We start from the raw sequence: 25586 nt of genomic DNA, 5'->3' as shown, positions 1-25586 counted from the left end.
TGTACCCTCTGTTCCCGGAAAAAGATCCTGTCCTCACCGTACAGCTGGGCTCTTTATAGTGTTTGCTGAAAGTAACAAGGGCTTCACTGTCTACAGTGCTACACGTCCGCAAACATGAAAATGTTTCCAGTGACAGCAGACGAGGAAAACACAGACGCACGCGCATGCGGAATATTAAAAGGTAAGGTGTCGGCTTAAAAAAAGCTCGGCGCACTAAAAAGGAAGATTCTCACCCACTTGAGAGCTGTGCCTCCAGGGTCTTAAATTACCAATACCAAAGATCTAACACGATGGGGACAGTCGAGCCTGCTGGGCCAGGCTGGTTGTCTTACATTCTAAATCACAACATAAAACAGCTACATCAAATATTAAAAGTGAGTTAAGCAGTGGATACCTGGCAGTATACAAGAAGCAGGAATCTATTAGTCTAACATCCACTATTATTACACGATGAAGGTATTATTAAAAAAAACACACTGTGAAGTACTTGATCTCCAAAATCATCTTTGCCATGTGTGGATGGCATGATTGCAATTACTGCAAAGGAGAGGGTAATTACAGTGGCTGAGCACTTTGGCTGCTATGGGATAATTTAACACCCATAGTTAGCTAACCACAACGACCACTTGCTAGGCAAAATACTAGGTTACAGTTACAGTTCCTTACGTCTGGATCGCATTCCTGCGAGGCTCCGTTACTGTTACACTACAGGGCACAGCTGCCGTATTCAGAGGAATCGGCTCTCGAGACGCGATGGGTTAAAAGTTCAGTGTCCGCCTTTTTTTGCCCCCCTTCGGCACATTTGGAAAAATGTCTCTCATTCGGTCTCTGCGGGCCTGCTCGTTTTCTGAGGCGACGGTTTGTGCGTTCGTTAAACACATGGGACTCCCCCCCACCACCACCGGTGCTAAGTACAAACATGGCGGCTCCAGTCCTGCCCCACCACACCACAGAGTTTAACTGAACCCTCCTGCCCCCCGCCGTGAAGCAACCGCAGACTTTTTAAAACAGAACCATGGAAACGTCGTCTGTAGTGTCGCACCTATTACTGTGTAATTACGCTGTCATACCCCGATTTACCACTGTGCGTTTTGCCTTATTTCCCGTGCCACATGACCATACATTTACCACAATTTAAGGGTGGTTTACTCTGCTTTTGCTACGGTATATCACGGAAAAGGTCAAAGTTAAGGAGATAAAAAAGAAAAGGTAATATCATTCAGCTTTTATACAGGGACAAACCAAAGGTGTTAATCATTTACTCTCTTCTCCGGGGACAGTAGAGGATGAGTGAGATTCCCTGGTGTCCTCAGTGCTAGTGTGAACGCATCAAAGCCACTCTTGTTCTGTCGTGAATAACTGTTCTTATTTCCCAAGAATCTGTTCATGTGCCATCATGTTAATAGTGTAATATCGCAAGATTCACTTTATAAATATGTGGATTTTACTGTGCATACTTAAGTCAATTCAAGCTGGGGGATGCAATCACACTATGTAACACTTGACAGCTACTATACATATGAGTTTATTATGAGCAACCTTCAGAGAATAGTGTATTCAATTTAAATCATGACATTTGTGATTCGTGGCTTCTTTTGAAAGACTATTCCTTCGTAGGTTCACACTCCCAAAAATTATCTTTTCTCTTCCTGGCTGAAAGAGAGCTGTTCGAGTGAGACGGAGCTATCATCGGGTTCGTAGTGAAGGAAGGTGGAAAAACATACTGAAAGTGATTAAGGAATGGCAGCTGTCTATCAGCCTTTTGTTTTTTCTTATAAAAAAAGGGTGGGGCAGTGGCTCTGTGGCTAAGGATCTGCGCCTGTAGCTGGAAGGTTGCCGGTTCAAATCCCGCGGCTGGCAGAGGAATCCCACGCCATTGGGCCCCTGAGCAAGGCCCTTAACCCCAGATGCTCCAGGGGCGCTGTATAAATGGCTGACCCTGTGCTCTGACCCCAAGCTTCTCTCTGTCTGTGTGTCTCATGGAGAGCAAGCTGGGGCATGCGAAAAAGACAAATTCCTAAAACAAGAAATTGTATATGGCCAATAAAGTGATCTTATATTATTAGCCATGAGTGGGTTCTTTCTGAAACTGAGTCCCCATGCATTTTCCACTTCTTATTCAAGCTGACACGCAGCGCCTTGCAGAAGTATTCACCCCCTTCCGAAGATGTCCCATTTTGCTGCGTTGGTGTTTTTTTTCCAAACTGACGATTTTCTAAGCCAAAAAATGTGAACTCTCAAACCAAAACCCCTTCATGGGTGAAGGGCGGGATACGTCTGCAATCACAGCACTCGGGATTTGAACATTCAAAAGAAACAAATATCTGCTTCAAAGCAATCATTTGGAATTCAGCAAAAAGGGGGCGCCACTGGAAGGAACACGTTTGCGAGGAGTCGGACAGAGGCCTAACGAAGAGCCGCAGAGAAGCTGAAGGACAGTGAAAGGGAGCAGACTTACTGGAAGGTTCTGCGCAGGAGGGGATGGACCGCTGTGCAGGTCCCCAGCCTTTCATGTTGTAGGCCAACACCTGTACGTAATACTGAGCCCCCTGCAACAACAAGCAGGCAGAGGTTTTGATAGTGCAGATACCCCATTATGACACAAATACATATAAGCATTTTATATATATAGAACTAGAATCAGACATTAAACAGATAGTTGGTGTTTAACCTAGCTGTGTAGACAGTCTGTCCTAAATGTCAAACTGCCACAACACTCTGGGTCTGGTGCTTCAGCTTGAAAAGCCGATGGACGGACGTAACAATTTTAGTTACATCTTTAAATATGATCCCATCTGTTCAAGTCAGCGTCTGTGTTTCCACAATTCTCTTCAAAGGCTCCAAAAGAGAAATGAACGTGCCTCCATGTTTAAATATTCTTAGTTGCCCATTTTCCCTTTCTTCCGCCCTAAAGAGGCATGGACTGCATTCCTGAGCACAGTACCCAAATTCACTTTGGCAAGGTAAAAACAAGGCCGCAAGAAAGTGCTAGGTAAAAAGTGAGACTTCGAGTAAATCTTAAAATATAAAGATGGCAAGCAGGCAAGGAGATAAATACTGTAGGAGACGGACAAAATTAGGGAAATGGAAAAAAATAACCCAAAGGAACAAAACAAGAGGAAAAAAAAAAGTGAATGGCACTTCAGAATCAAAACCATTACTTAGGCGTGTGATTGGGAGGGAGCATCAAGAGAAAGGAAGAGCATTCAATAAAAAAGAAGCACAACAAGACCTTTGCTGACACCTACGGCCTCCTGGGCGACAGTATAACTTAACCCCACCACAAGAAAGACTATCTGGAAGCCGAGCTACTGGAGGCAGCAGGAACACCCAGGAGGATGAGAGGCCTGTCCGTGTAACCAGGGCCGGGCCCACTTTCTCAGCCTGATAAATCAGCGCTCCCGAGCCCTGACCGAGGCCTGACCTTCGTCACATCGGGAGCCCAGGTAGCAGGGGGCCACTCAAGCGTCATTGCTGCTTACAGACGCCAATTAGCCACGGAGCTGGTACGGGGTTTGATCTTCACAGGTAGGGGTGCCGGGGACGGATTTCTCGGGGAATAATTTACAGAGCAGGTTGTGTGCGGGGAGCTGGGAGAGGGGTGTGTGTGTGGGGGGGGGGGGGGGGGGAGGCAGCGGGCTGGAGCCAGAGTGGCAGGGAGAGTGGTGAGAGGCAGCTGAGAAGAGGAAGGGAATGAGAATAATTGAGCTGGGAATGGCTGTTCATGAATAGAGGAAACTCTCCTCATAAATTCTTCAGAGACCCAGACCTCCTTTCGAACAGGACGTCTGAGCTTCTCAATGTCTCTAAATTATATATCATAAACTACACAGTTTTATAGCATATTGGGAACCAGCATGCCCCTTTCCACATTTTACTTCAGGATAAATTGGAAGATCAATTTTTCCAGAAGAATTTTGCACCAACGTCAACATCACAGCCGCCATTATGCTGAAAGAATCCGATTTTCATGTGGACAAGAATGTGTGGACCAACAGAAAAACCGAAACCCCCAAAAAACATTTAGGAGAAAAAAGTATAAAACAAAAACTACTCATTCTAAGACCCTTTGTGTGTTTACTTACAGCTTAAATGCTCTAATAACTTTTGCATAAAAAGATTGTGGTATAAACATGAATTCTCAGCCAACCGATAATTGGAACAGAAGAACAAAAAACTCCATCTGACTTTGCAGTAGGGAATATTTTCAGATTTCTAGTAATAAAACTCTTAGAAACAAGTTTATCCTTCCTCTGTTGTAAAGTTATTATTTCGTATGTAAGTTTAGACATCCAAAACAGAGGATGGGACCCTTACCAGATAAGACGTTCACAGAGAAATCAGTTAGGCAGCAGATTGAGAATGGACTGCATCTCCATGCCTCTACTTGCAATTTTTTCAGAACTAAGACAGACAATATTTCTGTTTTGCTCTTTTAACAAATCACCATCTCCACTCACTAAATGTGGAGGGTGTTGCATAGGGCTGCAGTATTAAAACCACAGTGCCCTTCCCTAATAAAAAGATCAACTGTATTTCAGCATGCCTTATTCAAATATCAAATTTTCCATCAGCATCTTTCTCCGGTGTTCTGCACAAGGACAGACTCCCACATACCGCTGTGTGTGTACCAACTCAGTTTTGGGCTGGGTGACGTTTTCCTCTTGGAGATGCTCATTTTACACTTACTCATTTCAAATGCTCGGGTTGTCAGAAAGGAATGTGCAAATTACCGTTTGGGGTGGGGGGGAATTCACCAAGATGAACAAAATAGCCGCTCGTCTTTGAAAACATTTTACAGGACAATGGCTCACAAATTTCCTTTGACTGCGTCCTTCTCTCCAGCTGAAACAATCGGTTAGACAGTGCGAGTCAATCAAAGCTGTGCATGAATATTGATGCTGAATCTAAAATAAATTGTACAAGCTCTTTTTGAATTGCATTTCACGCCTGATGGCAGCCACAACATTGTTTGTGTTACATTTTCTTAACAAAAAACATGACAGTTTAACTTAATTACATCCCTTTAATCTGGTTTTGTTTAAGTCAGTACCAGCAGTAGGCAAGACTGACAGAATCAGTTAGTCAGAAATAGCCTAGAAATTCAATCTTTCAAATTTTATTTTTTGCCCTTTTAAGGAATTTTAAATGTCTGTTGCTGCTTCTGCTTGGAGTATTATTTGACATACTATAAAATCCTGTGAGAAAAAAACAAACTTCTGAGCTCCAGATAGGATCTGTCAGTAAAGTAGGGTAGAATTTCATCAGGTAGACTGAATCTCACCAGTTTGAATCATGCTATACCTCGATTTGGCATTTTTCTACACTTATTTTTTTGTTGTGCAGAAAATACTGCCCAAAAAATCAATCCCTTTTTAAAGTTAACTGTTTTTATGCTGATATTGATAATGGTCTTTTCAGTCTGACAAGAGGTGTGGGTGTTTCTTCATTTAAAATGATAACCGCTAATTAATCAGATGTGTGATCTCTCACACAAGGGTCAATCACACGTATAAATCTGCCTCAAATCACTTAATTGAATAACAGGGGGAAAGATGCCTCATTTTAGCTTTTGGAAAAAAAGAATCATCAATATCGTACATTTTCTGGAAAAAAAAAATCTTGAAGCTTTGGGGCCATGCAATGAGATTTAAAATATGAGAGTGTTACCATGTTCTGGAGAGTTAACCAAGCTAAAATAAGCAAAACCCCTTCCAGAATAAAACAAATGTGTGTTTTATTACACCATGCTGTGTGCAGCAAAAATGTAAATGTTGAAAAGCACTGGTAGTGGCACTGCCATTGGTGAGCTGGGACTGAGATAGTAATATTTATTTATAAAGTGCCTTTCCAAACCCAAGGACACTGTTATATCATGAATAAAGAAAAAGACAACATCCCATAAAAGTAAATGAGGAAAGAAAACAAAACACCAGAACAATACAAGCTTTTACAGATTGACTGTAGGCAGATGCAAACCTTGGTAAAAAGGTCAGTTTTAAGTTTAGATTAGACAGTGTCCACAAGTCCGTGATTTAGTCCTGTGACTACGGGGAAGGCAGGTACAGGACCGGGCTTCAACTTTTAGAGTGCAAAAGAATAAACAGCCTGGGAAGGCATGTTCACTTCTGGAGTAACTCGTTTCTAGAAGAACTCCCAGCTGAACGAATTAACACAGGGAAACATTTCAGTGTTGCCTACCTGCCTTTTCCAAATTTCAGCAAAGTACAACATAACACTGGTTACCACCTTACATCCCCCCACACTCACCCTACACACATCACACACCAACAAGCTCAGACAGCAAACTCGCAGCTGCATCTCTTAAGTAAACACACGCAGAACTGCAAACAGAGTGCTGCTCTGACAGCTCATCTTCTAGCGCACATCAAGGCAAGAAACCAAGGCAGATATTTAACAGAGCCCGAATTGATTTCCGTTAATACTTCCCCAAAAATCAAAACATAGAAATCCGAAGAAATCATTAAGTACAATTTGGAGAGCGTCGTGACCGTCGGCATGACGCTTTCGATTAAAAATGGGACTCGTTTACGTCTGCTTGCCGAGGTACTGCTTCTCAGGGGAGAGATTTACTCTTTGGTTTTAAGTGACACGAAAAAAACTCAAACAGACGTCAATATTTGGGCCCCCCACCCTTCAACACCACCAGAACCACACTGCTAGAGCGTACTTACTGATGTCAGCCCTGTGATGGTGTGCTGGAGGGACCGGACATCTTCCAGAACTACCTCTCCCATCAGAGGAGACATTGAGGGACAGCAGCTCCACTCCACTGCAGGGGACAAACCACAGTGTCAGTGTCAAACCACAGTTGTGTGAAAAGTGACAGCACTTTTCACACAGCTCTCCAACCCCCTTCCAGTGTATACTACTACTAATATCCTATAGCACTTTTCTGGCCTCTCCACTCAAAGCACGTGACAGGTAATGGGGACTGCTGAATATGAATAATAAAAATGTAGGTAGTTTTACAAAAGTTAAAATTAGAAACAGAGTCTTTTATGGGTCAAGGATATAATAGAATCCTTACACGTACAGTATATAGCGCTTTTCTGGACACTCCACTTAAAGCCACCTCCACCACCACCAGTGTGCAGCCCCACCTGGATGATGGGACGGCAGCCATAGTGCGCCAGTGTGCTCCCCACACACCAGCTGTCAGTGGGGAGGAGAGCAGAGTGATGAAGCCAATTCATAGACGGGGATTATTAGGAGGCCATGACTGGTAAAGGCCAGGGGGGAATGTGGCCAGGACGCCGGGGTAACTTTCCTACTCTTTTTGAGAAATGCCCTGGGATTTTTAATGACCAGGGAGATTTGGGACCTGGGTTTTACATCTCATCCGAAGGATGGCGCCTTTTTGTTCTTACAGTATAGTGTAACGCTCTTACCTTCTGGTTTTCTTCCACAAAGTCAGCTGGCCACCTGCCAGCCAGCCCTTTAGCAAAACCTGCTGTCACTGTAACCTCATACGTCCTCGATCAGTAACGAAAGGAATCTATACCGCCTCCTGCTGGAACCTTTGTCGTCACAGTTCATTTCACCCCCCCCCAGTTAAATATATTACTAAAAAATGACCCAGATCCAAGCTTTACCATAAAAAATCTCGAGAAAGGGATCTTTTAATGAGCTTTGTTTCTAAACTTTGGTGCTACTGGATCACATGAGTACCCAAACGATCGCTAGTCAGTGTGATTTGCTGTACACCCACTGTGGTGTACAGGAGGGCTCTATGGTTTGGCCTCACTGGGAATTGATATTTGAGTCTCCGTAATAAACCTTTCAAGGCAGGGACAAACATCTATTCAAACTGAGCACTTCTGAAGCTCTTGTCCATCATAATCCTCCCAATTCCCCCCAAATCAACCCTTTCTGTCCTTACAAGGAGAAATGACTTCTCTTTCAGATGGCTGTCACTTCAACCCTAAACTTTCTCCTATTTCCTTTGCACTGCAGAGGCTCTCTGGCTCCCCCTGTCTTCCACACTCACCCTTGTATTTCGTTACAACAGCAGAGTTGACACTCAGCGGCTCGTGGAAAGTAACCTGCAGGCTGGAGTTGCTGCTGACAGACAGGCGGACATTGCTGGGAGCTTCAGGGGGGCCTGGGGAAGAGAGAAGAGATGGGGAAAGGAGAGAGATGTTAAATACACAAGGAGGGGAAAGGGAGTTCGGAAATTCAGTGGAAGATCAATCCCCTAAAATCAGTGTGTTCACGCTTGATCTGAAGAAATGTAATCATGATTGGTTTTTTTTTTCATATTTTTCCTAATGCTACCACCATCCATAAAAAAAACAAAACAGCATTCCTAAACCTCCTATTTATTCTAGAAATGTTCTCTGCACTCTGCTCTTCATATAAGAGCCGCAGCGTCAAGGCAGCAGGCCAAGTGCAAACTGCATGCAAGACCTGGATCTAGTACTCATCAATTTGGATGTAAAATATTAAAATCAAAAAGCAATACGAGAGTTTACAAGCAGTATGGTTAATGAATAAATTGTTCCAGTCTCATACGGCATTAAAAAGGATGATGATCCTGGTGAAAATCCAAAACACATTGACGTCTGCTGGAGGTGCCAGGATCCCCCAGTTCGCTGGTACGATAAAAAGCTGTGAAGAGGTTAAAACAGAGTCCCGGCCCCTTCACAACCATGACTCCAGCTCTCTGTTGCCTGAACATGGAAATAATTAGCTGCACTGCCTCAACAGAATGCCACCAAGCCCTCTTCGTATTAAAGAGGGAACTTTGGAAGGATCTGAGCACCAACTGCACTTGTTTAATATTAATCAGAGTACTTGATCCGTCTCAAACAAGCAGCTCTGAGCTCGGCATTGGACTACACCAAGGCAGGCTGCATTAAAGGCATTTTTTTCTGGGAATATGTATTAGGAGTCAAAAACTAATCAGGAGAAAGCTAAGAGAAATCTGAATTCAGAAATTCTTATTTTTGGATGTCAGGCTTTTTTTATTTGACCGTGTCCCTTAACAATTACACCAGCTTTGCCACCCCCCCCCTCCAGTCAGGCTCATCAAACTAAGAGCAAACACAGAAGGTTGATTTTCTGCCACAGGTAAGGATTATCGAACCATTACACTGGGTGTGGAGTGTTCACCGTATTGTAACTTGTGCTGCAAAAGCTCTCTAATTTTAAACTCACCTCAATGCATTTTGCATTGGCCCAACACATCAATAAATCTATCACAGGCACTGTAAAAGATAGCTATGTGATTTGGGGCTGGCTGGAAACTACAGATCCAGCATTTTCCAGTGAAGTCTCCATTGTGTGAACAATCTGTCGAGCCACAGTTACAGTTGCTTGAATTCTAAGTCTTCTTCCTGTGACAGCATTAGCAAATCCATTACTCTGTCACTACAGTGACATTTCGGATTCGGGAGGTCATGTCCAAAAGCTTAGGAACCCAGCTTTCTGGCACTGCCAGTCCATACACACAGTTCAAAGAGAAAAATATGTATCCAGAATGCAAAGGTTCAGTGCACCAAGACGTGTTAGATCCACGGGTGAGCCTAAGAGTCTGTCACTCTACAAATACCAAGCTGAACATAGATCAAACTGTCCAGGAGCTACACATCAATAAATGAAAATAGTGGCAAACAGGTATTGGGTGCAAGAGTTAATATCGGGTTAACCTAAAAAAAGAGAATGTTCTGATCAGAGTAAAAGAAAATATCCTAAAGTGAAGGAAAATGTGAAGAACTGAAGGTTATGAAAGGTCTTGGCTTCACATCCCTGGTGGGACACTCCCATTGTACCCCCAAGCAAGGTACTTCACTGAGCTTGTTCCTCAGTGTAAGCTCAAATAGAATGAAAGTGTTGACATGCCTGCTTTGCAAAATCATTTTCTCGGGCACAATCTATCATACAATTATATTTCACTTCTGACTAGTAATAATGAACATGTGGCCAGTGCGAATTTGTGTTACTGAACAAATGCAGAAATAATGCAGAAAATGCTCAAAAATAAGCATCATGCAAATACAAAAAACAGCAGCAAAAATAGACTAAGACAGTTCAGTTGTTTGGTTACATCCTAATGAATGCTATAAGGGGGAGAATATATTGGAGGTTGTTTCACATACTCGCATAGATGAGGGAATGCCAGCCTGACTGTATGGATGAGGGTGACTGACACTCCCTCAATTTCACAAAGAATGAGCCAGGGAGCTGCTGCAAGGATCTAGATTGGGTGGTGGGAGAGTCGCAAGAGAAATACGCAAAGGAAAGTTCAGAAGCTGACATGCAAAAAGGCATGCGAAAAAACTAATTCCTAATGCAAGAAATTGTATATGGCTAATAAAGTGATCTCTCTCTCTGTAAACACATGAAGGACAGCAGAGTGAGATAAAGATCTAATATCCTTAGAACAGCAAGCTTCTGTTGTAAACTCCACAAATCTCATTTAGCAGTAGCATGTTTTATAGAGCCAAACCCTTCCTGAAATTAAGGTTGCTTCACTCAAGTAGACATTATATAAAAGCATCTTAAGAGAAACTTGATCTTCTACTTGTTTTTGAGTTATGATGTATAGCTGTCACATGTGTTTCTTCAGATTGGTTTCCTCTTGCTTAATCCTGAGTTGCACCTCCCTGTGTGAAGTGATAATTTGACAGCTTTGGTACACTGGTTACCAAACAAAGAGGGGCACATATATTAGAGTGGACCTGACCGAATCCCCCATCACTTTCAGGAATGAGCTAGGGAGCTGCTGTGAGGGTGAAGATGGGGTGGAAGGAATGTGAGAGAGATACACAAAGGGATGCCCAGGATGGAAGATGTACACGTAGGAGAGCTGGAGTGGATGGGTTTGGGATTTAAGCTTCCTCCCAGACTTATAAACTCCAGTAAGAAGGAATCAGGAAGATGGACAGGGAAGGAGACTCACGTGCGTGCTCAAACCCCGTCTTCATGCGCTTGAAGAGCCGATGGCGCCACTCCCAAGCCTTCAGCTGCCTCTCCCTCTCTGAGGCGTCACGCTCTCCTGGGCCCTCATTGACCACCTGGGCCGTCAGGTCGTTAACGCGCTGCTCTGCCTCCCGAACCAGCGTGGTCAGGTGCACGGCCCGTCCCTCCAGACTCACAACTGCGCAACACCACCACACAATAAACACAATGAACACCAACAACGTCATGCTGTAGATACACATTCTCTACCACATTAGAAACCCAGTCAGCAAAAAGGCCAGGTGGAATCATCCCTTCTGCTCCCTTTCATCTGGTCTTCAACAACATAAGGATGAACAATTCACAGACTAAATGGGAAAAGAGCTGAAAAATAATATTTCTTTCCAGTTATTTCCGTGGAATTGATGCCCTTTTCTCCCTTGCTTGTTCATTTCATAGTATCCTACACAATGTTTTCTGCCATTGTCGCAGTCAGAGCCTCTTTAATTCATCAGATTCTAAAGACCTGTGGAGAAGAGGTAAAACTGTCTAATTAATGCTTAATTGGACCAATTTAGTCTCTTCCATTAGCTTATAGAAGTATTTAAAGAGACCAGGAACAAAAGAGGGACTAGGATTAGGGATTTTTGTCAATTCAACTGAGGATTCCCTTACTGTAAATTGTGAGCAGGTAAGGTCCAATTTAGGCTACTTTACAAAGCACAACTGTGCAGTAAACCTCATCTTCTTTGTGTCTGGCCTGGACGGGTGTGTGCCGTGCATCAGCAACTTTGCGGTTGCTCTCCAATTGGAGAACTAACATTTAGCTTGCTTGGCTACAAACTGTGCAGCGAAATTCTGCATTTGGGCCAATAAAAAAATTGGCCTCACATTTTAGAATGTACTGAACGATTTGTGTTAGTACTGAAACCCAGGGCCTTAAATGATCTAAAACCCCTCTTTATAAGCAATTAAAATAAATTCATCTGCCTGTTTTTTTTCCTTGCTTGGTTTCTTTTCAGACTACACTGGTTGGTCAAACAAAGTTTCAAAAAGTTTTGCACGTGCAGACACAACTTCTCTATTGTAACTAATGCTTTTTCATTTAGTTTAAATTTTTCTCTCACGAAGCATAGTAGCTCACTGAATTTGTGAAAAGGATTGTCACCTCAATCGCCTGTTTGAAGTCTTATCAGAATGTACCTTGTCTATATCTTAAGCAAAAATATGTGCTTCAGTTTAACCTATATTTCTGTGTGAGAAAGTGTTGAAAGTGGTGATACAATGTTCTCTTTTAAAATAGACTACATTTTCTATAGATCATCTTCATGACTCGTAGAGCTGTGGGTGTTTGGAACAAAGTAGCTAAACATGATTCTGAGGTTTAATCAAACTCCCTCAGGAAACAATTGAAGTAATTCTTATAAATGGAAGTTACTAACAACCAAAGAAGTAAGGCTGTCTGAAGGCATTCTGTCATTTTTTTATCTCTTTTTGACTGAATCATTCATTAAAAGTTTTTTATGTCCTCACATAACAATGGTTATAATTTGGAACATGAATAAAGTTCAAATTAAAAAGCAGTTTTCAGTACATCTCCCTCTGTTACATAACACTGACAGAAACAAACAGCTACATAAAAATAGTAATCAAAGTAAAAACACTGGCAAAAAGGACAGGTCTTTTTCTATATATTCAGAAAAACATTCAACTTTTTCAAACTACCTCTGAAAAAAAATACTAATAATTGAATAAACAGGCATGAATATACTCTTTATTTTGTTCTCTGCTAATATCTTTATAAATGTAAATGAGCAAGGACAGTTTTTTTTATATTCTCCAAGTATAACTGTTGTGCTAAACTGGGTCTGACTGGAACAGCCAGCAGAGAAGATTGGTCCATTTTGAAAAAACAAAACTAGGCGACAGAGTGGGTTAGAATTACAGGCCTTAATAATCGCTGTAAAACCGTACTGTACAAAATTAAAAAATGGTGCAAATGTCCCTAGCGAGCTGCTTTTCATTAAGGCTGCTGGTTGTAAAACTTCCCCCACTCCTCAAATGTTTCTTTGGTGCTGTTTCATATCTGTCACCCTGCCAGCCTGGACCTTCAAAGTGAAAACACTCAAAAACGACTTTTGAAGAAAGAAAAATCAAGACACAAAGATGTGCTGGTCTGGTGGAATTCAGAAAATGCTGGGAATTTCAAAAGAGCTAGCAGTAGAAAACTGCTTACAGGAGTAGGAAAACTGAGACTGTTAGCAGAAATACAGGCTGCGCGGTTCATAGATGTTTGGGGCATCCAGACAGTCGTGAACACAATTAAACTAGCTAATAAAAAACTTTACTTTGGTAACTATTCCTTTAACCCTGCATTTCCCGTGCTTCGATCTTGTCATCTGTTTGGTGGTTTAATGATGTCCTGCGGGTGATTTTCCTCTGAGCAGAAGTCTTCTCCAGTGTCTAGCCTAGTGCCTGACAGCTGAGAGGACAGTAAGGATGTACAGAATTCATAGCCAAGTGGTACAGGCATTCCAAAGCAGGTCTTGTCAAGTGTGGTCCTTGAGAACCAGCGGTACAAATATTTCACAACTCTTGAAATCACGGCCAGCACAAGCTCTCAGGAGCAGGGATACATTAACTCCTTTAAGGCTTAATTGGTCCAGTTTGACAAGATGGTTAAAGAGAGATACAGTATTAATATGATATATTTAAAGAGACAAAAGAATGTGCTGTAGAGCTGCCTTGAAAAACTGGACCAGGGGAACTCCAAGCTTTTTTTTTTTCCATTTGTGTCATTCAACCTGGTTTAACATGCAACTCAGGGGCAAAGAACGATTACTGGTAGGGAGGATGGTTTTTAGAATTGCTCGGTTTGTCTTATAAAGGACTTGAGAAGACAACATGTCGCAGGCTGAGGTAAGACTACAACGTTGTCTATTAACAGCTGAGGGGAAAATGTTTAATTGGTCCAGGTAAACCAGTAACCAGCTGGTTTAACTCTTCAAGAGATGAGTTGGAATGGAAAACCATGGACACATCAGCCCTCAAGACCAGCATTAGACACCCTGCCATAGAAGCTAGTGAAAAAACGTTTAAATCACTTCAATCCAATTGTGAGCAAAGACCTTCCAAATGTCATTTTATGCAGACACGTTTATAGTGTTTCATGCAGGTAGCAGAAATACAAACTACAGTTAAAAGGTTTGAAACACTGTGCTTGTAGAAAATAGCTATGATAAATATGTATTTATGTCATCAAATCATTCACAACTTCTAGAGACTGGGAAAACTATGATCGGACACAAAGTTAAAACTGAAATCAAGCGATGCTATCTTAAAATTGCAGAAGTAAAACAATGCACTAATAGATCCTATTTGGCTTATTACTATCATCATCCACCACAAACATTTCAGTCCTAGACTGATGGGCTAAAAGATGAAGGAGAGGACATTATTCAAGTATTCCCAAAGACTTTAACAAAGTCAAAGGGTTTTTTCCGAATCAAAACAAACACAAACCAGAGGAGATAAGTGGAAATTAAGGCGAGGAGCATATAAAACTAAGCATGATGCACTAATTTAAGATAAAGGGTTGGGGGGGTATGGAACAAGCTACCCAGCATTGTTGTCAAAACGGACTTGGAGCTTGACTGGATGCGACCCTCAAATCGATGTGTTAGGAGCAGTAAAATAACATAGCTGTGGTAAAATGGCCTGTTTTGTAAGATTCCTTAAGTTTTTAAAGCTTTCAACGTCAGCATCTGTTATATGAGCAATTAGCACCGTAGTTCATATAGTCCTAAACCTAACAAGGTGAGCGAGAATACTCCTTCATACAATTGCAATGCTTCAAAACACATTCAAAACATCCTATACTTTACAATAACCTTCCTTTGTTTAAGGATTAACCATGTTTAAACCAGGGGTCGAATTTGTTCAAATGTGACCCCCCGATCTCCTCCAACAGGAGAGATGGTGATTGGGAGGTTCAGTGTCTGCCGTGCTCCTCATCTTAAAACGAGCGTTCATTGAAGTCTAGAATGCTGATTCAGAGGCCTCCTTTAAGACCAGACGGGAAGCCGGCCTCTTTGATCTCAATTCTCTTCAGATGGGGTTTGATTTGAAGACTTATAAAAATGGCTCAGTTTGTACCAGTTTGCTTTGCAGGGAGTGACTGTTAAAAAGACGTCTTGTTTCACCACAGAATTAATCAACAAGAAACTTTAGCAAACAGCCTTTCTCATCCATGTGTATCTTGTTTCATTTATCCTCAATTTCTTTGGGGGGGGGGGGGGGGGGGGTGGGCATCTGTAAAAAACAGCCTGTTTATTAACAGACAATCTACAAATGCCTAGGTATTGCTTTTGTGAATGTGCCCATACTGGCATAAAGCACCAGCAACATTCAGAACAGTGAGGCAGTTTATGGATTAACGCCAACGTGATGTTTAACTTGACACCGTTAAACTCATTTCCTCCCTGTAGAACTAAGTTTTTATATAGAGAAAATAGCTCATAACAACCTTTATGAATGACCCGCATTGCTACCCAGACCACTTTTCATATTTCCCTTGACATGTTCCATTTCTCCAAACACGCTAGATAAACGTCTGCTTAAGGCTGTCACTTCCTCCAAGTTGTCACTCAGCAATAAAAGGGCGCAAAACGCTGACAGAATCATTCTCGCTTCCAGCAGGAGCATGACTGACTGTAATTGAAATGAATTACCAGTCATTATCAATAACAGCACATGTAGCTAGTTATTGCACTAAAAGCCATGTTTTGAAAAGACTCGTAAGTAAACGGTAAGGAAAACTGACTCAAAAGTTATTTTGCTTGTACACTGCGGTTAGATTTGACGATATGATCCTCTGTTTGAATATACACTACTTCTGTTTGCATTTCTCTTTGTTCAAACAATAATGAGGACATTTACAGTGACCCGTTTTACCATGTTTTTGAAAATATGTCTGGTTGTTGACCCAGCTGGCATTGGGGAACATTTTCACACATTAGTGAACGGGAGCATTGTGTATTCCACTAGGCTTGGGGCCTACACTTGCTTTTTGTGTTAAAGCGGCCTGATCGAACAGGGTGTGCTGTTGTGGGTATGTGGTTGCCGTGGCGACTCACAGTGCGGGCTCTCCTTGGCGCCGGCGTGCAGCAGGAGCTTGGCCATTGGCACGTTGTTGGTCATGATGGCAATGTCCAGCGGCAGGAGGCCCTCACTGTTGGGCGTGTTGAGATCCAGCTCCTCCAGGCTGTACTGCGCCAACAGTAGCTGCACCAGGTCAATCTCCTGGTGCTCCACAGCTTCAAACAGGGCTTCATTACTCTGGAACTGAGAATGAGACAGAGAAGAGACACATTTCTGCCCTGTGCTCAAGGACCTAGAGATTCTGAATTATACAGTGTAGCACTTAGATGATAACTGCTCGCAATGCACTATTCGATCACGAAAATAACCACATCAATGTAATTTGTCATTTTAAAATGTGTTCCATTAGTAGGAGGCTTCATTACTATAACATCTGACTTCCTCTACTTTCAATCGTATTCATGGAAAACAAGAGATCATGTCAGTAATCAATCATGTCCATCATCATCGTCTGAACTTTATTGTGCCTTTTTGCGATTGGTATTCTTATTTTCTGATATTTCATTTTAGATTTTGCATTTGATGGGTTTCAGGTTGCACGATCTGCACATTCTAGTATGTGCTTGTCGACCAATTTTGAGCAAATGTGCACAGAGGATGTTACAATGAGAAAAATGTTCATTATTTTACTTTTACTTTCATTATTTTATTTGCTTTTCTCTTTCATCAGGACAAGGTTCACGGTGCGCAAGGTTCCTTCAGCTTGCAAAAGCTGAGATGGATCATACTGCTATGCGATGTTCTTATTCTTGTCCTCTCAGTATACTGGTGTGGCTTGTAGAGCACGTTCTCAGACAGCACCCAAAGGCTGTTTCTTAGACCACCAACAAACAGCACCTCCTGCATCAGTGATTTACACTAACACCAAAAAGATTCAGTGCTAATGGGTGTCCTAGGGAGTTATATCTCTGTAATAGGCTCACTGTATGAGCCATGTTACAGTGGCAATAGCGAGAAATGACAGATCCATTAAGAATCTGATTAAATGTCTAAGGGAAGAGATAATGCAAGGAAAGCTGACACTTAAAAGTCGACAGTGTTAAGAAGCTTATATTTGATCACTTAAATGTCAGCTGCAGACTTATTGAGACTTATTTAGAAAATGGCCTCCTCTCACTTCAAGACTTCTAACTCTGATGCCAAAGTCTTACAAAGAGGCAAAAACCAAGACTAAAACTGCAACAGAACCAGGACCTACACTATCCATTGGATTGCCTATGAGATTGTTCTCTTGGAATTTTCTTGTCACTCCAGGATCTTCAGAGGAGGTCAGTGCGGTTGGCTCGCTCACCATGCAGGTCTTCCGGACGCGGTCCCTGTCTCCGCGACCCGACATGACGTTGTCGTCCAGGCCGGGGTGCCCTACCCGGAACTTTCCGGACAGGTTGCGGTAGAGGCGGCGGGCGGCACTGGGTGAGGAGGGACCAGCAGCCTTCCTGGATGGGGCCAGCGGGAGCTCCCGAATCTGCTGAGTCATCTTCGGCGAGTCACACCTAATAGAGAACAAGGAGAGGCTTAAGCTCAGCCATTCTAATCGAACCCAGCACTATTCACCACTTCCTAAACTGGTGGTGGGCCACCTTTGTCCTTCTTGCACACAATTTTTAAGATTACCCTGACTGGTCAAAACATTAGGAATCCCCCCTGAAGGACGTGCTGGCTGTCTGGAGGCAATGGGAACGTGCTGAAGCAGGTGTTCGGTACGGTTGAGGAATATTCACAGACCTTTTTTCCTTTATCTTAAATAAAAATCGGGGCGGAGCGGTGGCTCTCTACGGCTGGCAGAAGAATCCTACTCCGTTGGGCCCCTGAGCAAGGCCCTTAACCCCAACACCTCCAGGGGCGCCGTATAAATGGCTGACCCTGTGTTCTGACCCCAAGCTTCTCTCCCTGTCTGTGTGTCTCATGGAGAGCAAGCTGGGGTCTGCGCAAAGACAAATTCCTAACGCAAGAAATCTTTGAAGTTATAGAAGCTTGCTTACGGGACTGAGCCGCGTGTTTCACTGTTTCGACCAGTTTTCGAGGAGACTGAGCTCACGGGGATTGTTCTGGCCACAAGACAGCAATGAAAGCCCATTCCATGCTCTTAATGCTCTTAAATATTTCATTCTTTTAATTGAGGATCCCTAATATTTTGGCCTACGAGTGCATATCAGAATGTGTTTTACTGACACTTAGGTACTCAGCTTCCTGTTATAGGCATTGTGGGTGTGTAACAGCCATCACAATAGGTGAGGGCAACACAGATCACTCTCAACTTAGCCAAGCTTGTTCCTTGAGCAGAAGGGAGCATTTACATAAGGGCAATCTGAATGGCTCTTCATGTTGTTACCTTGATCACTTCTTCATTGCGGAGGATGGCCAGAGCACTGCTATTAGGGTTTATATCCCTGTTTCTCAAACACTTATGAATCAACATTGGCTGTGCTTTTATGGAACTATGACTTCACAATTAGGATTCTAGAAAACACTTCCCATCTATTTACTTGGTAAAAAAAAATACCAAACCAAAATGTAGGAGTCTCGTTGTGCACACTGGGGAATTTTTTGCTTTGTGCCAAAAGATCAATGTCTGAATTTCTCCCTGCTGGCACTCGAATCCTCTTAACACTGCGAGAAAAAAAACAAACTGTGGAGATATTATGAAATCGCAAAAATATGGTCTAGACAGAGGTTTCTTCATAAAACTTTTCCATACAAGTTTATTTTTTAACACGCCTCGCAAGTACCCTATCTCCCATCACATTTAGACCCAGACTCCTTCAGTACAAGACATTTATACCTGGTAAAAACAGAAGCTTTGTTTAAGCGTTTCGGATTCAAAAAAATATTCCATATAGTAGAAAGGCTTTTGTTGCAGCACGATGAAGACGAGACGCTTCACAAGACATCTGGAAAAAGGCGAGGGCTTGCAACTTGGCTGCCATTAGGAACGTAAGCAAGGTTGCAAACAAAAGAGGGCCAGTCAAATCGCTCTGGCTGAAAACTCCAAGAAAAAAAGGACCACGAAAAGCACAAGAGATCAGGTGGTTTACGGCAGCAGAGTTTGTCTGGGTAGTTCCGTGGTAAAACACAAGTTTCATTTGATTTCCCTTCAAAGTTGGAGTCATTTTAAAATGCCATTAAAAGGCCAAAGCCTCTTCCGGACCTTCACTTATTATAGTTTGGAAGACATGGAGTTATCCATATCAAATGCTTAATACCCATTTGATTTGTAGTCTAACCTGAGGTTATCCTGTCACTTACCTAAATGGCTTTCTCCTGCTACCTCCAATGTGCCTTCTATAGCTTCTCTCTCTGTGACCCCAGAGAGTTACTCAATTGCTGTCTTAGCATCTCAAGAATGCTGATAAGCCTCTGTCCCGGCTACAGGAAAAATGCTGTTGACTCTGTATTCTTGGAAACCCTGTGTTGGACATGGAGCCAGCGTCTACCACCCACGTCAGCAAAGTTGCTGATGTAAATGTCATTGTGACATGTGTCAGCAGGGACAATGAAACCCAGCTCCACCACCCGCAACAAGGAATTCTTCGCTTTTCGTGGTTTACATGCCTCAACACAGGGGACAGGACTTTTCAGCTTAAACCTATTAGCGACATTCTTCTCTGCAGGCAAAATGGAAATTTCCTCTACAGCCCCACAGAATTCCGCAGTCAAGTAAAAGCATGCGTTTCACAAGGGACGTGGAAACTATGTAGAAGCACATTTGAAGCCAAGAACAGGAGGCAAGTCTTTACTCGAAGAGTTGTAGGAGTGTGGAACAAGTTACCATGTCATTGAATCTGAAAGAATGAACCCTGGCTGTTCCAAGAAACAGCTGGGTGAGATCTTTGGATCAATTAGTTACTAACTACCAAAAGGCCAAATAGCCTACGCTCATTCGTAACTTTTCCTACGCTCTGTTGCAAATCCATTTTCACTTTTCCAACACAGGTACCACGAAAACAACCGTCAATCTGTGATAACGTTGCCAATCCCAATTAATTGTAACGGAAAGAGTTATTGAGGAAGGTGCGGGAAACTCAGCAATATCCTGTAAAGATTTTTTTTTTGCCTTTGGGATTTACCACTTGACAAAAAGAGTTCCTTTAGGTTTGTATCTTAAATGAAATTAGAATTAATTATATTTTTCCTTTTTATGCCCCAGCCAGCATGGAATCAAACATTCTTTAATGATTTGTGCAACCCTCGTAACAGCACAGGAAAGATAAAGAAACCACTATTTCTAACGTACAATCGTAATGCTGCCTCTTCTTATCCACACTATGAGCCCCAAAAGTGCGCACAAAAGTTCTATCAGAGGAAGGACAGACGCATCTCTTTCCAACAATACTAAACCACTAAATTCCTCTTGCTTGGCATGCTGAAGACAGTCCAGACACTTCAAATTGGTTAGCCACAGTGACAATGGACCAACTGTACACCTCCATTAAGCGTTTACTGGACACACTCAGCTAATGACATATCCTGTCTCATCCAGCGATGAACCCAGGAGAATCTTTGTACAAATTATATAGTTATTACAATTTTGAAAGAGTTACTGCATCGGGAAAGCAAAGCGCTGTCATTGAGGTTGTGACATAACAAAACGCAGAACCTCTCATTTTCAAGTGGTGTGCGATCTGAGAGGGAAAAGGATGGCAGCCCAGAGCTGGGCAGCTTCATTTCCAACTGTCATTGTCACATTGTTTTCATGGTTTTGTTTTGGGCTCAGTTTTTATTCCTCTTCAGGTAAAAGGATAAAACTCTCTTTTAGAGTTCCTGAGCTTGTATACAAAAAGCTTACAAGCTTACAGTTTCTCCAGTGAGGGGTGGGGTGAGGTAAGCTTTGGGAATAAAAGGTATCGGTTCTGGGACAGTGAGCGGATGGGGGAGCGATTCATCCCCTCACAGGCTCTTATTTTCTGGGCTGGGGATGAGGGGAGTTGGTACCCCCCCCCCCCACCCCCCACCCTTCACCCCTCACCCCTCACCCGGAAGGATTTTGTTTGACTTTCCGGGGAAAAGAAGGGTGTTTTCCTAAAACCCAGAAGCCTTAGTCCCCACAAACCTTAAGGCCGCAAAACAGCCCTGGTGTGAGTTATAATACAGCAAAGGGCTTCCGAAATCCAGAATCTCTGTGCTCCGTAGAGTACGTGTGTGGGGGTCACATGTTCATTCACCAGTTTAAGGCCTCCCTCTGGAAAGCAGGTTGGACCTCATGGTCCAAATATGTGCAAATATATTTTGCACAAAGCAAATGGGATTCCCCAAGGAGGCCACACAACTCGCCCGTGCTCACCTCTTGTTTGTGTTGCGGGGCACCAAGTGCAAAATGCATTAGCTACCTTTCCATGGGGGGCTTTGTGTGCTGTCCTCAGGTCGCCTCCTGCTGGACGTGAGGGGTGCTCGTGAGCAAAGTTGATAAAAGTCAGGGGAGTCGGGGAGTTCTAAAAAAGAAAAGTCTCATCGCCCGTTCCAACTTTTTTTTAAAAAAAAGGGAAAAGGGATTTCTGTGGAAACCACACGAAGCTGGCAAAGACACCCCGACAGAAAATGTTGAGGTCACACCGGATAGGACTACTTTTCCCTTCACAAACTCTCGAATCCCCCGATGAGGCCAGCGAGCAGTGTGTGAAGACTGCTGGAGCCAGTGGGGAATAAAGATCCCTGGAGCGAACAGTGTGTGCTGGATCTGCAGCAGGCAAGAGGGGGTATTGCATAACTACAGCAAAGCCACCCTGGTTTAAGAGACTTTGACATGCAATCAAATTTTCCACTCATACCCCCTTTGGCACAACTGGCAAGTGAGCTCTGTGCACAAGCAAAATGCATGAAAACCAGGCAACAGGAGGCCAGTCATCAGTTAATACTGGCGTGTTTCAGGAGGCAGAATCCAGTGGGAAGACTGCAGACAGAGAGCCTGGCCCAGACGGCAGCACAGGCCTTACTCAGTGCAGTGGGTGGCATTACTCACAGGCAGGACACCTCACAACTCAAGGCTGTAGATTGTAAAAGGCCGGGTTTGGGCTGGGCAGGGGGGGGGTGACTGCTAGGGCAACAGAGGCAATAAAATAAGCTTCAGTTCTGCAAACAAAAAAGCATCAGACTGGCATCTTCCAACGAGGCCAAGAAAACTGGCTGGGAATCTTGACGTAGGTGTTGCGGAAAAAACATTCGCTGGTATTTAGCATAAAATTGAAGACTAATCACACTTCTGCTAATAGAGTTTGCCCTTCGCAATGCATAGCCATGAAACTAGAACAGCCTTAACTCCCGACAGAGAATGATTTCAAAAACTCAAGTTTTGCAAGGAAGCTTGTTGCTCATTTACCTCTCTCATCGTACTTTGTTAGGAAACCTTTGAAAGCACTTTAGTCGGTATGCATGAAAACACCAAGCGCAGACCGGGAGGGCGCCAGATGTAGACTTGTTTTTATCTGGTGGCTGAGAGCAATTGATCGCCAGATAAAAAATTGAGTTCAGGGAACCTCCTTAATTTTTTTAGGGGGCTTACACTTTCAGAACATTCTTCAAAATGAACATCGCTGTCGAAGTTATCTTTGGGAGACCATCTCCTAATAGTCTTTGTAGACTGATATCCTTTTAAAAAGCAGTCGTTTACATCTCTGTCAAGTTTGTAAACATGCTGGAGGAGTTGTTTTTTAAACAGCGCTGAACAAAACTAGAACTTGGTAAGATGCATAGCAAGTGCAATGCGATGTCTTCCACAAACCTAGATTCAATTAGGTTTTGTAGCTGTAAGACGTGAAAAACACAGCGTGTTTGGTGGGGTAGCTTGCCTGGAACGGGACAGCATTTTTGCGTCGGCTACTGGCCAAGAACATCAGAGCACAACCTGCTTTCAAACTCGGTTTTCAATCGAAGCAATATGTACTACACAAGCACACAACAATCACTCAGCGTCATCTTTTTAATTATATCAGTGGGGTGCACTGGCTGCAAATGAGTCACTTTTTTCAGGAGGTGGAGACAGCACATGCTGCAGATCTGTCAATTAAACCACACACCTCCATTGCACTAGCCTTAAAGCAAAAGGGGCAGATCTAGAAAAATGCATCCGAGCTAGACATTGGGGAATTATTTGCACATGAAATTTCAAAGCCCAAATGCCTGGGATGGCCTTACAGCAGGCGTGCAGCTGGAGAGATACAGTCACCCTGGGCACCGGCATCAAGGCCTTGAAATAGAGAGCCGGGAAGAGATATTTGTGGATTTCTTTATTCGGACATTTTAAAAATATTTATGCAGGAAGCCGCCTTGCTGAGAACAAAAGCTCCCGTTTCTGGGCTTGGGGGGGGGGGGGGGGGGGCACGCTTGGCAGAGAAACCCCTCAGCCCACATCAAATGGCAGGCACAGCTCGGCAAAATCCAAAACACTCGGCCCACCGCCGCCCCGCGTCTCCCCTCTCTCGGCAGCCGGCTGGGGCCCGCGAGTGGAATTACAAGCCCATGCTCTATTAGATAACAAATAAATGCTTGCTGCATAGTTAAAGTGCAACAGCGTGCCTGAGGGCCTTATTACAACCGGAGCTGCCTTCCTCAGATAGGCCTGAATCAGGTTACAGCCAGCGCTGACGCGGGAGGTCAGAGCCGAACGCTGAGCGAAAATAAAATCTAGAGATCCAGAGGCAGGAGAGAGGCGGTTTCTCAGATAAAGACTGGAAGAGTGCACTTCTTCTCCGATTCTTCTCCGAGCCACCTCTTGGCCCACGTAGACTGCAGCCCATAGATGAATCTGAAAGAGCAACCTGAGCAAAACCAGTCGTGCTCTTTCGAAACCCCTCTGTGGTTTTCAAACTGCTTTGACGGAAATCACAAAAGCTTCAGGAAAGGTAATTTGGGATCGTTGGTCTTGCTCTGCTCTACTGAAGCCCTTTTGCAGTCTTGTATAGCTGCGCTCCCAGACAAACAGGGAATCGACGGGATTTCATCGAACATTTGAAGTTGAAGAATGTAGATACCTGGTCCATGGGGCCACAAACTGAGTGTGCAAAATCCTCTCTATACCAGGAGCCCTGGTACTTCACAGCAGCTCTGTCCCGAGTTGAAATGAGGATTGCAAGTAGTGGGACAGCAATCTCTCCGTGTTATAACAGGGGGCTGGCAGCCACTGGTACATGAGCCAGCGTGTGGCACACATATACTTTTTGCCTGGCACCCCAACGCCATTCACAACATATTATCACATACATTTCAGGTGAAAGAAATAAAGCTGAACGTGACACATTTTATAAGCAACATCTTCAAGAACATGACAGATTGGGTCTAAGGACAACGTGAACCGTGTATCTCACTCACAAACGAAACTGAATGTCTGATGGTGAAAGAGGTAGAATCGTGTTGGGGTGTTGTAGCATTGCTGCCTGGCAGTGCTGGAGCTCTGGGTTCAATTACTGGGGTGCTGTCTGCGTGGAGTGTGTATGTTCTCCCCATATTTGTGTGGGTTTCCTCTGAGTGCTTAGTTGTCCTCCCACCGTCCAAAGACATACTAGTAAGTTACTTGGCTTCTGGGAAAAGTGGCCCGGTGTGTGTGCGTGAAAACAGTTCAAATAAGGTAGTTGTGTCGGCATGCATAGGCTGCAAAGGAACAGGTAAAGGTTTATTAAATGCTAAAGAAAGCAGGCACAATGTTTCGGCTGTGGAGCCTTCTTCAGGTGTGAACCTTCTTCATGAGTGACACCTGAGGAAGTCTCCACAGCCAGCCGAAACCTTAACCTGTTCCTGTATGTATGTGCCCAGACTTGCACCTGCTGCTTGCCAGGATAGGTTCCGGCTCCCTTCTAACCCTAATCGGACAAAGAGGTTCGAAAATGTGTGGATGGATCGTTGTTAATTATTGTTTCCTTGAACCGTTTTGTAAAACAGCAAGCACAGTATTTATGATTATTAACCTTAACAATAGTATGTGTGTCCAGCCAAATACCACCCCCAGCTTTTAAAAGTAAACAGTGCTGAACCCAGTATTAAAAGTTGTGGACAGGTTTGTGGGTTCTTCAGACAATCGGAGAATCTCACTGCACAGGGAATATCTGGGCATTCACCGCAGAAATGCTGTTCTTCAAGTTCCATGCTACGAATAGTGGCCCTTGAATTAGCTACTTCATTTAAATGACATTTAAACCATGAGCAAAAAGCTGCCTGTTCAGATAATCAACACATGGCAACACATAAACACATCAACCAAACAGTGGTACACCCCTTGGTTCTTATCTGCAGTTTTGCATACTCATGGTGACAGGCCGAGACTGGGTGCTCTCAAAGGTTCTGGAGCGGTGGTTCCCATTCCTGGTGCTGGTGAGCCACACACCTGCTGGCTTTCATTCCAGCCCACCTGAATTGAATATTTACATTTTGTTTCCGCTTACAAGTTTGGCATTTTAGTTCACTTAGAAATACAACTGTGCGAGCCCCAACACGTTGGGAGAGCTGGGAACAAATGATTCAAAATAATCTTTTGAGGATTATTAAGTCAATGAAGAGTTTAATTGCATAAATGGGAA

The 25586-nt window shown here is 43.4% G+C and overlaps 1 protein-coding gene across 2 annotated transcripts in view; it reads right to left on the bottom strand.

Annotated features, from left to right (window-relative positions):
• Positions 1-25586, bottom strand: part of ankfn1b (ankyrin repeat and fibronectin type III domain containing 1b) — a 229744-nt gene that overhangs the window by 19913 nt on the left and 184245 nt on the right. For both annotated transcript variants that reach the window (XM_088936773.1, XM_088936774.1), the window contains 6 exons: positions 17375-17576; positions 16059-16266; positions 10925-11122; positions 8012-8125; positions 6696-6793; positions 2459-2549 (listed from right to left, as the gene is read on the bottom strand). In XM_088936773.1, coding sequence (XP_088792899.1) covers positions 2459-2549; positions 6696-6793; positions 8012-8125; positions 10925-11122; positions 16059-16266; positions 17375-17576 — 911 coding nt within the window. The remainder of the gene's footprint in view (positions 1-2458; positions 2550-6695; positions 6794-8011; positions 8126-10924; positions 11123-16058; positions 16267-17374; positions 17577-25586) is intronic.

This window comes from Atractosteus spatula, chromosome 18, assembly GCF_055471065.1.
Source record: "Atractosteus spatula isolate fAtrSpa1 chromosome 18, fAtrSpa1.hap1, whole genome shotgun sequence".
Taxonomy (NCBI): domain Eukaryota; kingdom Metazoa; phylum Chordata; class Actinopteri; order Semionotiformes; family Lepisosteidae; genus Atractosteus; species Atractosteus spatula.
Note: the sequence above shows the minus strand (reverse complement) of the source record. Positions and strands in the feature narration are given on the sequence as shown.